Raw genomic sequence first — 14,490 nt, 5'->3', positions numbered from 1 at the left:
CAATAAATACCATTGACTGAGCCAGACAATGAGCAGGCTATATACTGTCTACTGCTCTGGATGCTCCTGAAGCAGTAACTTTAAAATTTATTTACCAATAGAACCGGCTTGTTGTTCAATCGTTTCAGTCATGTCTGACTTTGTGACCCCATGTGGGGTTTTCTTGGCAAAAATACTAGAGTGGTTTTCAGTTCCTTCTCCAGCTCATTTTACAGATGAGAAAACTGAGTCTAACAGGGTTTAATGACTTACCCAGATCACATAGCTAGTAAGTGTCTGAGGGAAGATTTGAACTCAGGAAGATGATTCTTCCTGACTTCAGGTCTGGCATTCTATCCATTAATGTATGTATATGTTTATGTATGGGCATGTATATATGCATATATGTGTACATATATATTCTCTTCCTTCTTCTAGACCTGTGAAATTTAAGCATCATTAAACCTCAGTTTCTTTATATGGTGAGAATACCATATTGAGAGCCAGAGAACTTGGGTAATGATTCTATAGCTCTGATTCAATAGTTGTATGACCCTTGTGTGATCTTTTCACTCCTCTGGACCTCAGTTTCTTCATCTGTAAAATAGGGAGAGTAGACTTGATGATGAGCCAGTGCAATCCAATAAAAAGAGCACCAGCTTGAGTCAAAGGACCTATGTTCAAACCTCAACTCCAAAACTCCCTGTGACTTTAAGCAAGTAAATAACTTAACTTCTGGGGGACCCTCAGTTTCTTCATCTGTAGAATGATGAGAGAGGAGGATAAAATTAATGAGGAGACAGTAAAAAACTGTGAAAAGAATATTGGATCTGGAATCAGAGGATCTGTGTTCAAATCCCAATTAATACTACCTGGGTGACATTATGCAAGTGACTTAACTTCAGCGGGCTTCTGTAGAATGATGTGATTCAACTCCAAACTGGTAGTACTTATGGGTCCCTTCTCAGAATAATGTTTTTATAGGCATAAAATGGGGCAGTTAGCATGTGATGCTGGGCAAATCACTTAGCCCTGTTTGCCTCAGTTTCCTCATCTATAAAGTGAGCTGGAGAAGGAAATGACAGACCACTCCATTATCTTTGCCAAGAAAATCCCAAATCAGGTCACAAAGAGTCAGACATGACAGAAATGACTCAGCAACAACAACAACAAATGCATAAAATATATGGGATTACAAAGGAAAGCAAATAACATTTAAATACACATATTAAAAAAAATTTTAAGCTCATAGACCCCAAGTTAAAAACTACTGGACTAGATGCTCTCTGAAGACCCTTTCAGCTCTAGGTCTGTATTCCTATGACCTCTAAGACCCCTTGCAGTTATTCTATGATCTTTTAAAAAATATCATTGATATAACACATATCAATATAGTATCTTTTGTAAGATATATATATTTGCAAAATGTTATTGAAGAAACATCTAGAATGCAATTCTCCTAGGGCTCCAAGATCACTCATTTTCATCCTCCAGCTGAATATTATTATACTTTGACTTTTTCTTCTTTGTTCTTTGAGGAATGGTCTGGGAGACATTTGTTTGTATACTAGAGAAAATGAATGTATTTCTGAAAAAGAATTCTCAGAAAGAAAGAATAAAAAGATCACTTCTCTCTTGGCTAAAGGCAACTCAAAATGAAACATCAGGATGTAATTGATGCTCAAAGTACTTTAATATATAAATGCCCTTGCTTGAAAAGAACTGTGAATGATACGGAAGAGCAAGGGTCTAAATGCTTGAAAAAAGGAAAGGGGGTAGGGGGGAAGTGTGGACATCCTCGATGTTCAGCCCAACCCTAAGCCTCAATAGCAACAGAATAACATATCATCATAAAGTTAAAATAACTTCTTTATATGTTATGGGATGTATTGTGGGGAAACCAGAATTCAGTGTCAGAAGTGGTTTATGTGTAAACCCAAGAGAAATAAATCATCCTTTTTAAAGCATCTAGCCTCTAAAGGTGATCTCTTCCCAAATTTTAATATGCCAGAGAGACACTGTTTGGCACCAATTCCAAAAAGGTCTCAGACATATTTCCCCTTTTCTCTATTATATCTTCTGCACACTTGCCTCCCAAATCTTTGTCAACGTTTATATCTGTGTGGTGTCCGGGAAAGAGCTCTCAGTTTAGAATCTGAGAAACTGGATCTTTGGTCAGTCATCATCTCTTTAAGCCTCCCTTCTTCATCTGTTAAAGGGGGGGGGGGAATTAAACTAGATGACTGACTGTCCCTTCTATCTCCCACAAAAAAAGGCCCAGTAAATACATATAGATGATGATGAATAAATCCTATCAATTGTCTTCATGAAAAATAAGGCCCATACTTCTTTTTAATGTGTGGAAGACTCTGAACATTGAGCCTCAGGGGTCTCCTTTGCCAGTTCAAAACAGACCTGATTTAAAAATCATTTACTGCTGAGTCAATACTGAGCCAAGAATTTTTGGCACCTACGAGCTAGGTTCTTTAAGAGCTGACTGAGCCAGTCCGAAATCAGCTGGCAGCAAGCAGGGCATTTCAAATTTATTGTGCTCCAATCAGAAAGCTGCTGAATACTGTGCTACTTAGAAAAGTGCTGCCCTTGTCCTTTTCAATGGAAAGCACATCAGTATTCATTAGCAAACAACTTTTAAGCAGCGCAGACACTGAAGACAGTAGACACCAATCAATAGAAAAAAATAACTTCTTTTTATTTACAAAAAAAAAAAAAATCCAAATATTGGATGCTGTAAACAAAATTCACAATCTGTTCCCTCTAGTACTGATGCAAACATGTCAGTTCTTGAGTCTGTTTTCCATCAACTCTCTTTCTGCCTGTGACAGAGCCTATTGTCAAAATATTCCAAAAGAGCAATCCGTGGATCAGTTTGTTGCAACAGGATGCCCTGAGAAGGCCATGGTAGGGTAGGGATTGAAGGGATAACCCATCGGCACCATCTCTTCCATACTGCAACATTCTGCAGCAGCCTAAGCCAAACTATCTTGAAATTGTCACTTTCACTGTTCACTTTGTTAGCAAGCCATTATTACAACAGCAAAACATTACAGAGATTTCCTTCCTTCACCCTGAAAGGGGCTCCACTCAAAGGAAACCTTATCAAATGAGTATATTGAAATAGGTGCTGGATATGGAATTATACTTTTTTCTTTTCTTTTTTTTTTTTTTTTGCCTTTTGGTTTCATCTCACACACTCTTCATCTTCAAAAAAAAAGCTTATTTTTGAGCTTCTGAGAGCTCTCAACAGAATACATTTCATTTACAAAATATTCCACAATAGTCATTACAAGTTATGCATTTAAAGGATTTGATGCATTGTAAAGCAACAAACAATCTAAGCTAACAAAAAGGGCTGGTAGAAATTGTATGATGTTCTCTAAATGTATCATGCTTAATTGAAAATGGAAACATTCTTCAACTATTACATTTAAGGGCAACATTAAAATAGTTCATCTAACTGAAACTTTCTTGTGCTAAATCTGTTTTATGAGAAAAAATAATCTCTCTCCATATACAAAGATCTATACATCCTCAGCATAAAATCCTTGAGGCAGCTGGGTTTATTACCAATGAGATAAACTTTCAACAGGAAATGGTCTCTTTCATTATTTTTTTTTCTGATTATCGATTCCAATGAGGAGACAGTCCAGTAGATTAAATCTCCTCAGCAGTCTAAGTCAGATAGAGGCAAAGGAGAGTAAGTCACAAGCATGATCCAGCAACTGGTTCATTGTAAAGAGTGAGGGCTCTGAAGTCAGAGAACCTTGGTTCAGATCCCGTCTGATGGGCCTCAGTACCCTCAGCTGTAAACTGAAAGGGTTGAACTAGATAAGTCTCTGAGGTCCCTTGGGGTTCTAGATTGATATCAATCCTGTTATGTTCTGGTACACATGGGGTTGTTCTCTTTCTGAAGCCAGATATCCAAGATCATTTGCAGCAGATTATATGAAGTGGGAAAAAAACATACATACATTCCACCATTTGTTCAGATACATATGCATTGAGGGCTATAGTATATACATAATAGAAATAAATTATATCATTCAAAATGCAAAGACCGAAGGTTGTCTGAAGCACAGCCTAAAGGACCTGAAGGCAAGACGCTGTCATTTAAAACTATGCAACCAACATTTTATCAAGCAAGAAAAGGATACAAATGTGAAAGGAAAATAAGGGGGAGAATTTCTATGCTGTAAGATCAGGCTTCTCCAGACAAATCAACTATGTCATAAATTAACAGCATATTTGTGGTTGCCACACAGATAGAGAGCCTCCCCCCCCCAACTCTTTTAAAATAGTGAATGACTCATCTGCAAATAGTTGTGCTACGAAGGAACATCCCAAATCACCAGCTGCTCCTATTTCCCCTGTCTTCCCAGGAATTTATCCTAGAAAGTCCTTCCAAGGGTTAATATGAGCAGATTTCTGACAAGTGGGTCTTGGGCTTGATCTGGAAGTGAAGAATGAATGAGTCCTAGGAAACAAACTTTGCCTCTTCACTATTCATTTGAAGACCCTTTCATGGGCAAAAAAAGGAAGGGGAGAGTGAGGAGAAGATGGGAACCAAGATGGGGGCAAGTAAGAAGAGGATCCCTAGTAAACACAGTAAATGGCAGTGCAATAGCTTTATGGTTCCTGCAGAAATCACAGGGAAGGCGCTATAGTAAACAAACCAGGTTCCTGTTACAACTTCAAAGAAAGGAGTACAAAAGGCAGTAAAAATGGATGTATTCAGTCTTATATGTCTTAATAACTCCAAGAAAGCAAATCAAAACCATTAAAATACACTGCCAACAGGATGACGGGTTTCTTCCTTGATCCCCTTTAAATTTTCTTAATACTAAAACTGCTACTCTAGTCAGCGATGAAATGCCATAGTAAGTAATCTTTCTCTAGGGTCTGAATTTGTTTTGTTTCTTGGTGGTTATTTTTTAAATAGTTTTTATGGATTATGTATTTTTAATTATTTCATTGAACAGACCGGAATTTGGGGGAATTCAAGGAGATGGGGTGGAAGTGTCATGTAAGCTGAAATCATAATGCATGATCTTTTTACAAATGTAGATCTAATTGGTTTCTTGGGAAAGAGGAAATGAAAGTGAATTGTTTTAATTCAAAGTGATTTAACGTACAGTACTGAACATTTAAATGCAGTGTGACACCCAGATTAGAGATGTTTCATGTTTGCATGAATTTATAAATTTTATATTATATATATCTATATATTTCATATATAAATTTAAGCCATTGTGCAACACTCTTAAAAGGGTCATTTCACATTTACTAAATTCTAGTGGTCCTGGAATGCAGAGTGCATTCTGTAAAAATATTAATTTAACTATTAACAAGTAATGTTCCAATCACCAACTAAGACAATCTCCTTTTAGCAGTCAGGGATTAAATAGTCTATCTTTGATCCATGTTTCACTGATTTATACATTGCAGAGGTATGCAGTCAAAAAGAAATTGTGGGTTGGGAACTGTCAAAATGACAGTATAGTATACAACATTAAGAGGGAACCATTAATCAAATATTCTTCTACTTGTGGCAGACTATGGCTCAGAGATAACTCACTAAATCATGTCTTCTCTGTTCTTGCTCTCATATTGTTTACCTTCTTCCAAATGGGTTATTTACTTCAGAAATTTAGATATGTTATAAATTCATCACTGCAATGTGCCCACGTCTCGTGACATCCTGCTGGAAACTGGAAAACACACAGTACTTTATTTAAACACTCCCTAATTGCTACATTGTCCTAGACCATATTCAATGTATTGTGTGTATATATACATATATCACATACACATATATACACACACACATAATATACACACATACACACGGCAACTATAACATCACACTGACAAATAATATTAACTTTATACAAGTATTTGCCAAGAAAAATAGGGCATTTCCTCCGCCATTTATTCACAAGCTTATGTTGGGTTATGTTTCTTCTTGTGTCCCTGATAAAACAAAATACATGGTTAAATCACAAAATTGTGTTGTTGTTTTACTTCAAATTTTCTGAAGGCAACAGGCACTTTGATTCATATTGGTGTATACAAATATAGTATTTTTTTTAAATATGTGTATACTACCCTTTCTCTACTTGGGTATTTTGTCTGTGAAATCTTTGGTCCTTGAGCATACTTTCTTTGCTACAGCTGTTTTTGTTTGCATTTTCACATTTTAAAAAAGTGAACTATGCACTCAGCTGGAAATAATGCAATGTCATTGTAAGATCTGCTGTTTTCCATAACTACACCAATCTACTACTGTTCATTTGGAGCAAGCTGTTCAGTTAGAGCATTCTATTCAAGCAAGCAATACATACTATGGGATCATTCCACAGACAGCATCTGTTTGCAAGCTCCAGAGACAGCCATTCTAATATCTTTGAGATCAGCTTTTCTCTGCATTACGCCTCTACAATTTTTTGATTGAACTCCAAAATATATAGTAGTAAATTGGGTAAAATTTTTTTTTCACATTCTCCCATTTTCAAATACCATTCCAGAAAAAGCTTTCCAACTTTGTCTATGCCAAAGCTATGGGAGCAGGTACTGCAAAACCCATATTGTCATCAAGCACTCCTTCCCTTCTTATTTCAGGAGAAGCTAGTTGCTTTTAATGACAGGCTTCTTGTGCTCCAGGGTAGAATCCAATTTTTTTTGTTCTTTTTTTCTTTTTTGTTTTTTTTTTTTGGTTTTGTTTTGTTTTTGTTTTTTGTTTTTTGGTTCATTTCTAGATCATGCTCCCATATCTATTAAAAGACCCATAAGCTTTGTCAAGCTTGAACACTGGAGCAGACCATCATTGCACAAAACACACCCCATTCTACAGACAGGGTCACTCTTTTTTTTTAAACTTCTTAGGAAAAAATATTTCCCACTGGACATTTTAGAAATGGTCCTTAATTGCAGGGCAACCAAGTAGAGTATGTATGCTGCTGGCACGTGAACACTGGCTGAACCTGGGCAATATAGTAATTGCTAAAGTTGGCATCTGCTACATATGGGGCTGGCTGGTAGTAACAGGTGACATTGGCCACATTGGGGATAATATTTTGCTCAGCCAGCACACGGATAGCCAGCATGGTAATGAGATTCAAAGTCTGTCTTCTCTCATGTCCCATCAAACATACTGTACTTTCATTCACCACACCGTGAAGGGTCATGAGATAGTCATACTTGCGGTCTTCCAATCCCACAAAGTGGTTCTGCAAGTAGGATTCCAACTTTCTCTGCTGTTCACCAATGTCTGAGAAGTCGATGAAAAATCTGGAACACATATACCTCTGAAGGGACTTAATTTCAGCCTCAGAAGCAGCCCTAAAGCCCCTAACCAAAAGGTTACAGTATTTGAGAAGCCCACCTCCTCTGATTTCTTCTGGATTTCTGGTAGCAATGACCTTGTTGCAAAGGTGATCAAAGGCTTCTTGGAAATCCCCATAGACACTCTCCCCAATTATAGTGGGGTGAAAAGTTTCAGTCATTGGATTCTCTGAGCATTCGTAAAAAAGGAGGAGAGAGTCTAACTTGATTTGGAAAGAGTCTACACTGAACTCAAACTGGCGCCGCAGGGAATCCACAAATTTCAGTTCCACATTTTTGCCACTGTTGTTTGACAGAGAGATGAGACTCCAGCGATCTGAGTCATTGCATACTTTTACCATTTTCTGCACATAAGCTTCCTAAAACATGAAAGACAAAGCAAGCAGATGAACAGGACTACTAATTTAAATCAGCCTCCTTTCACAAGTTAGAATGCAGCTGGCTCCTTTCTTTCACATTTTTACTCAAACGCCCTAGGCTATCTACAGGTTTGAAAACTCCCCACCGTGAGATTCCCCTCCCCCACAACAAGCTTGGTAAATGTGACTTTTGCAGCCTGGGATAGAGAAAAGAAGAAAAGTAGAAGTTTGATGTTCCTAGTAGATAGGGCTCAGTACTAACAGGTTCCGAAACAATGTTGGTAGTATGATATCGAGAAGGCTGACTGATCACACAATTTTAACCAATTGCAAAAATGTTGCCAAAAAGGCTGACTCTGTAAGCCTTAAAGCATGCGGGCTTCCAGAATCCAGAGCCCACAATTGATTCATATTTTCCAATACAACAGCATTCAGCTCATTGTCTCAGTCTTACTTCTTCAATGCAGTCTCCCTAAGCTTGCGATTTCATTGCTAATAGGACTCAAAGAAATTTAAATGGTTAAATAAATACAGAATTTAAAATAAGCGACTTTCAAAACGTCACTACTTATTAGTTCCTGAAATTCGTTCCAAGGGAAACTTTCTTAGGCATTTCTTAGGACTTGCAGTGCAAGGTTTTTAAGGTAAAATAAAATTAAAATTAAAAAGGGGGGTATGTGCATAGAAAGAAGGAAGGAAACAAAATATTTGGTAAGCGCCTACTATGGTGGGCACTAGACAGATTTTTACAAAAGCTTATAATTGCGTGAGCGACCAAACTTAGTAGATTCCAAAATTTATTCTCCAAACCGACGCTAGGCTGCACACACTTTACAGAGCCTCTGGTTGGGGGAGGGTGGGGGGTGGGTGTAAGGAGCTTGAAAGGGAGTAAGGGGAAGCTAAGAAATGACTTAAAGTAACACAACTCCTTTATGGCGCGACTGCATAGCAGACGACTGGTAAGGGAAATGGGACGAGGGGATAGGGGGAAATGGAACACTCTAAAGCACCATTAGTCAAAGCTAAGTTTTCCTACTCCATTCCCAAATCAAGCAAGTTCTACTTACTTCCATACCAATCCCTGACTTTCTTTGTAAGTCAATTCATTAGGAAGATTGGCTTTACCTTAAGAGTCAATGGCGTGATCTTCTCCTTATTCACTCCTTCCGGCAAGAAATCCAAAAGGCAGTCCAGGACTACGTCCTTGACAGTCTGAAACTCCTCTTCCCCCTGGAGATCCGCGCAGAAGATGAGGTCCAGGTCCTTATAGCCCAGGCCACTGTCCTGGTGCAGGACGTGGCTGGCGGCAGAGCCGTTGAGCCGTACGTCCCGTACCCCAATGCACTTCTCCTCCAGGCGACTCCTCACCACCTTCACGATCTGACGGGGCTGCATCTCCAGGGTGGGAAAGTTGCCCCGGCCGTGGATGGGGATCGTCTCGCTCAAGATGTCGTCGAGCCGCTGCACTTGCTCCCAGTTCAGGACGTTACAATGCATGGTGGGGTTCTCACAGCAACTAACACAGCAGTTATTCCCACCAAAGCTGCTGTTGCTGCAGCTGCAGCCGCACCAGTCGCCGCCGCTACCAGTACAGATGTGGGTGCTTTTGGCACTTTCGTCATCAGCCATGGTAAAGAGCCGTTTCCCCTCCGTTGCGAAATGCCCAGTGAATGCCAGGTTTTGCCCTAGGAGATAAGAAAGAAAAAGAAAAGAAGATAAGTTAGAACCATTAAGAGGGTGACTTAGGCTTCGAGGAGTCAGAGCCCTGTGACAGCCTGAAGATCCTAACCTAGGAGTTGCTGGAGGTTTTCCACTCCAAATCCATGGGAGATTTTCTCTTTCCTCCCCAGCCTAAACCTGGACCTCTCCCCCATCTTCCCCACATACACAGACTAGAAACCCCCGCACCCTAGCCCGAAATGCAGAGTAGTCTCAGCTGCAAAAGGATGAATTGGTATTGATCCTCTGTTCCCGTCCCGCTTCTGTCACACCTGGGCTCAGTCGCAGCCTCCTGGTCCGAAGATTTAAGAGTGTGTGAACACAACAGCTAAGAAGAGAAACCCTGAGACAAAGTGCAGACGAGCGTTGGTAGTTGGAAGTGCAGAGTCGGGCAAAGGGGCTTCTCTTCCTGAATCCCGGCCAATTAACCTCTTTCGTACTTTCTCTCTGTGTCCTCCGCTCCCTGGCTGGCAGAGTGCGGGGTCTCCCTCAGTGTGCGCGAGGTCTTTATTCTTTTTCCTCCACCTCCTCTTCTTAAGTGCTGCTCTCTCCCTGCAGGAGACTGGGGCAGCTGCGGTCTGGGCTACTCTATCCTAGGCTGACACTTGCCTCCCGGCGCTGCTGCTGCAGCTGCCGTCCCGCCACCGCCTTCGCCTAAGCTGCTGTCTCTAGAGCTTTAGCCGTTCTGCTTGGGAAATGTCTTCTGTACTTTTTTATATGGGATTTCTCCGGGCTTCCGGGGCTCCTAGTCGCGGCACTTTAGCCACACCCACCTCATCTGCATAGAGAGCGGCCTTCGGACCCTGCTCTGGCTCCCCCGCCCACCTCATTTACATAGAAATCTGCTCCTGCCCTCCCCACCGAGAAGACTAGAACCATCTTTTGAGGGAGAACACCACCCTTCTTTTTTTTCCTTTTTTTTTTTCCTACGCCACCTTTCTTTTTTCCTAAGAAGCAGCATTGAAAATAGCTTTATAAAAAAAGAAGAAAAAACTTAAGTAGGCTTACTGAAACCGGATCACCTCTTCTGAACTACTGAAACTTCCTGGGAAAAAAAATAGAATTTATTTTGCAAGGTATTGATGCTAGTCACTTCATTAATTATCCCCAGCTAAACGAGTGGAAATCCCAAGCGGTTCCTTTAACAAAGTATTTTAGACAAGGGTATGAATGAACGCGAGATTATTCATAAAGTCTAAGCGGGGGGTTTTGTTTTGTTTTTTTACATTTCTCCCTTAACCTTGATTTAAATGTAAGTATAGTTCCTACACTTTTCCTATCAACGATACTATAGTATGGAAGAAGAGAAAGAGTTTGGGCGTAATTGAGATTCAGCTCCAGCAACAAGTATATATGCCAATGAGTACATCCAAGGAGATAATGTCGCTCCCGAGATTCTGGCATGGCGCACCAGGGGAGGATGCTGATGACTCATGCACCCACGTAAAAGTGTTTCTCCTAGGGCTGGATTAAGACTAGAAGAACAACAGCAGCCTGATGCACAGCTGGAGTCGCAGCAGCTCGACTGAACCAAACGTCACTGAGACCTGCGCTCCAGCCCCAGCTGCGAGGCGATTCCTGGAGGCTTTGCTGAGGGAAAACCTAGACCAATCACCGAAGCCTCCGCGATGACGTTTATGCCTCTCCCTTGTCTAGGGGAAGGGGGAAAGGGAGCCAATGGGCGAGTTGCGTGGGCGGAGCTGTGCCTGCTGTCGGAACAGTCTGAATGAGCTTGGTGCGCGCAAGAAGGGGCAGGGGGGGAGGGGGGAGGGGAGAGGAGGAAAGATGTTGCCCTGAAAGGGACCAATCCGCCCACGCAGGGCAGCTTAGCTACGACTGTCTCCAGTCATGTTTTCTAGAAAAGACTAGAAGAAGGAGGAAAAGGCACTTTGTATGTTTCTTTCCCTGTTGCACCCTACTAAAGCTTTCTTTTTTTTTTTTTTAATGAAGAGAGCATTTAATAAAGTATTTTAAAATGTTCCCTGTCTCTCTCTTTCTCTCCCACCTACAGATGATCAGTGAATGGGTTTCTTTTCCAGATACAGGGCATGAATGGTCGACAATCATTTTCTGAACTCCGTTTCGATGGCCCGTGACGTGGCTCTTAGAAGCGTACCAAGGTTCAACATTTGTAGCCCAGAAGCTCCTGTTTTACATCATCACTACGGCAAGATAGGTTTTGCTTTGATAGAAAACATTGTTTCTGACAAAACTGTTTTTAAAAAATCCATTCTTGAAACCTACCTGTGTGTTTGTGCTTTGAGCGGTACGTAGGGTAGTAAGAAGAGATAAATGGGAGTAACAGGGGTAGTGCTAGGAACCCCCTATACACACTATAGAGTATCGGGGGCTAACGAAGAATTTACAGTTCCTTTGGCACCCTCAGACCACCAGGAGAATCTCTAGACACTGCGTACTCGCTTGAGTCCCTAAATGGGGAATGGAGATGCCTTGAACTGAAACTTTGGAGATCGCTGGATATTTGCTACTCTGAAAAGGGGTACCCCGGGAGCATCCAGCTGTGTGACATAGCTTCCCCCTGCCGGAGAGAGAAAGAACTACATATAAACCCAAAGCAAACTCCATTAACTGCTCGGCGTGGGGATGGAGGTGAGGGTGAGGGTGGGGGTGGGGGTAGGGGAGCATCTCATCGTCAAAGACTAGTACTTGGGAAATAGTCCAGAACTAGGGAGCATTCCTTTTAGGCCAGATAATAGTAGAATGAATGACTTCTCCCCGACTTATTTAAAACAATTCGAACACCATTCAGCCACTCATATACACCCTGTTGTTAGAGGCAACACTGGATAACTTCTCCCTAAACTGAAGGGAGAGTAGGCTGGTAGAAAGAAAAAGGTTGAGTGACTTTAAAGTTCCATTTTTTTAAAAAAGGTTTGCTGCATTCTGAGCAGGTTTAAGTCCACTGGGGAGAGCAGAACAGAATATCATTTTTTTTTTCCTTATTTAGGTTTATAACAATTTTCTTCTGACAATTCATGTTATTAGATAAAAAGAAAATCTAGTCACAGGACAAACAGGAATCATCTTCAGTACTACAGATTTGGTCCCATTTCTCTGTCTGACAAATGACCCCTGATCTCTCATATACCTTCCAGGATCATAGTTCCAGAATTTGAAGTGATTTTCCCCTAGGATATCTATTCCAACCTTTTCATTTTAAGGGTGAAGGAACTGAGGTCAGGGAAAGTGAGAAAAGAATCAGGAGACCTGAGATGTTTGTTTAATTAATGGTTGATTGACTGGCTATGTACACATGAACAAGGCACTTTATTTTTCTGTCCTTCATATTTCTTATCTGCAAAATAAGGGAGATAGACATAACAAAGAGAAGGAAGAGGAGGAGGAGGATGATTCGTGCTTTAAGTTTTACAAAGTTCTTTGCTTGCAAAAATCATGTAAGGTAGACATTGCAAGTGTGAATTAGTTGCTACTATGGTCTCTTCCAGCTCTAGAGTCTAAAGTTTCTCTAGTATAGTACACATAATCATTGATTCTTCATTACTACAACTTATGAACTAGCTAACAGCTACATGCAAGTATTCTAGAGAAGGTAACACAAAGTTTAAGTTACAGTATTGAGAGTTTGTTCATAGCAAAGATGGAAGAGGTTACTCTAGAGAACAGGATCAAGTCATATTCTATTCCTAGCTACCTAGTTCAATATTTATAAAGCACCTACTAAATGCCATGCATAGTGCTAGGTGATTGGAATGCAAAAAGAGGCAAAAGACAGTCCCTGCCCTCAAGGAGCTTACACTGGAATGAGGAAGACAATATGTAAACAAATTATACATATGCATATATTAACATTATACATAATACATTGAGAGAGAGAGAGAGAGAGAGAGAGAGATTTTTTTTTTCCAGAAAAATGGACTACTTGGTTTCTTAGAAAGTACTTAACACCTAGCTATGTCTCTTCTGGCACAGAGTTGATTGAAAATACAACATATGTTAAGAACGTTTCACATCTGTGAAATTCAGTGTGGAGATTTGTATTGATTCAGCAAAATTGGTGTTAAAGTTTAAAAAACTTTTTTTTCAGTACAATTACTCTTCCAAGGATTGGCAGAGTACTAACCTGAACGTATAAATTTATATCACTCTGCTTAAGAATTTAGAACATCAAAAACATAAGAAAACTGGCACACAATGCCAAGAAGTGATGTGGTGATTGAAGTAGGAGTAGGTTTATGAAGGGTGATCTAAATTCAGAAACTCAACTTCTCTGGAAGATGTTGGGATATCTTCTGATTTAGCCATTACTTTTCACAGAGATGAACACAATAGTGGAATTTTAAATGTATTTAATAATAAAGACTGGTGAGGGAGAGAGGGAGATGAAGGAGTCATAGGATCATATATTCAGAGCAATAATGGACTCAGAGTCTATCTAATCCAACTCCCTCATTTTATTAACAAGGAAACAGATGGCTGGGGAGGTTAAGGGACTTGTCCAAGATCACATAGGTAGTACATACCAAAGGTAGGACTTGAGACCAAATTCCCTGGCTCTGGAGTGAGTTCTCCTTCCACAGTCCCAAGCTGCTTCCAAAGGTATTAAAAAGAAGGCCAGGGGTGGCTAGGTGCCAAGTGAATAGAGCACCGGCCCTGGAGTCAAGAGGACCTGAGTTCAAATATGGGCTCAGACACTTAACACAAAAACTAGCTGTGTGACCTTGGGCAAGTCTCTTAATCCCAATTGCCCTACCTTCCCTTCCAAAAAGCAAAAAAATAAAAATTTTAAAAATGTAAAAGAAAAGAAGGCCAGTCAGTGCAAAATAAATATAGGATAATAAATCTTATAGGTCATCTATTGCAAGGCCCCATTTTGTGGAGAAAACTGAGGCATAGAAAAGTTAATTAAGTTGGCTTGTCCAAGGTCACAGAGTTACTAAGGGACTGGGCTGGGATTCAAACTAAAGTTTTCTGAATAAATCTAGAACTTTTCCCACTGCTTACAGAGGTGTTTCCACAGGGATTACTGGGTAAATTCTCGTAAACCACTATGGATTGACAAGTCATTGGTCATGTAGGGTTGAACAAGATGACT

General features: G+C 40.3%; 1 protein-coding gene and 1 long non-coding RNA gene across 2 annotated transcripts; one reads left to right on the top strand and one right to left on the bottom strand.

Moving 5' to 3' along the window:
* Window positions 1-2,668: 2,668 nt before the first annotated feature.
* On the bottom strand, window positions 2,669-10,105 carry TENT5A (terminal nucleotidyltransferase 5A). The gene is made up of 3 exons (XM_069066952.1): window positions 9,689-10,105; window positions 8,823-9,382; window positions 2,669-7,697 (listed from the first exon to the last, which is right to left on the bottom strand). Exons 2-3 carry the CDS (start codon window positions 9,324-9,326, stop codon window positions 6,918-6,920), a joined length of 1,284 nt encoding a protein of 427 aa, XP_068923053.1. The 5' UTR covers window positions 9,327-9,382; window positions 9,689-10,105; the 3' UTR covers window positions 2,669-6,917.
* Window positions 10,106-10,243: 138 nt separating this feature from the next.
* Window positions 10,244-11,659, top strand: LOC138145340 (uncharacterized). The gene is made up of 2 exons (XR_011164193.1): window positions 10,244-11,151; window positions 11,428-11,659. It is a non-coding gene; the product is annotated as an uncharacterized lncRNA (long non-coding RNA).
* Window positions 11,660-14,490: the final 2,831 nt, after the last annotated feature.

The sequence above is a fragment of the Petaurus breviceps genome, unplaced genomic scaffold (assembly GCF_028583685.1).
Source record: "Petaurus breviceps papuanus isolate PSGF00001 unplaced genomic scaffold, PetGlider_PUasm1.0 90734, whole genome shotgun sequence".
NCBI lineage: Eukaryota > Metazoa > Chordata > Mammalia > Diprotodontia > Petauridae > Petaurus > Petaurus breviceps.
Note: the sequence above shows the minus strand (reverse complement) of the source record. Positions and strands in the feature narration are given on the sequence as shown.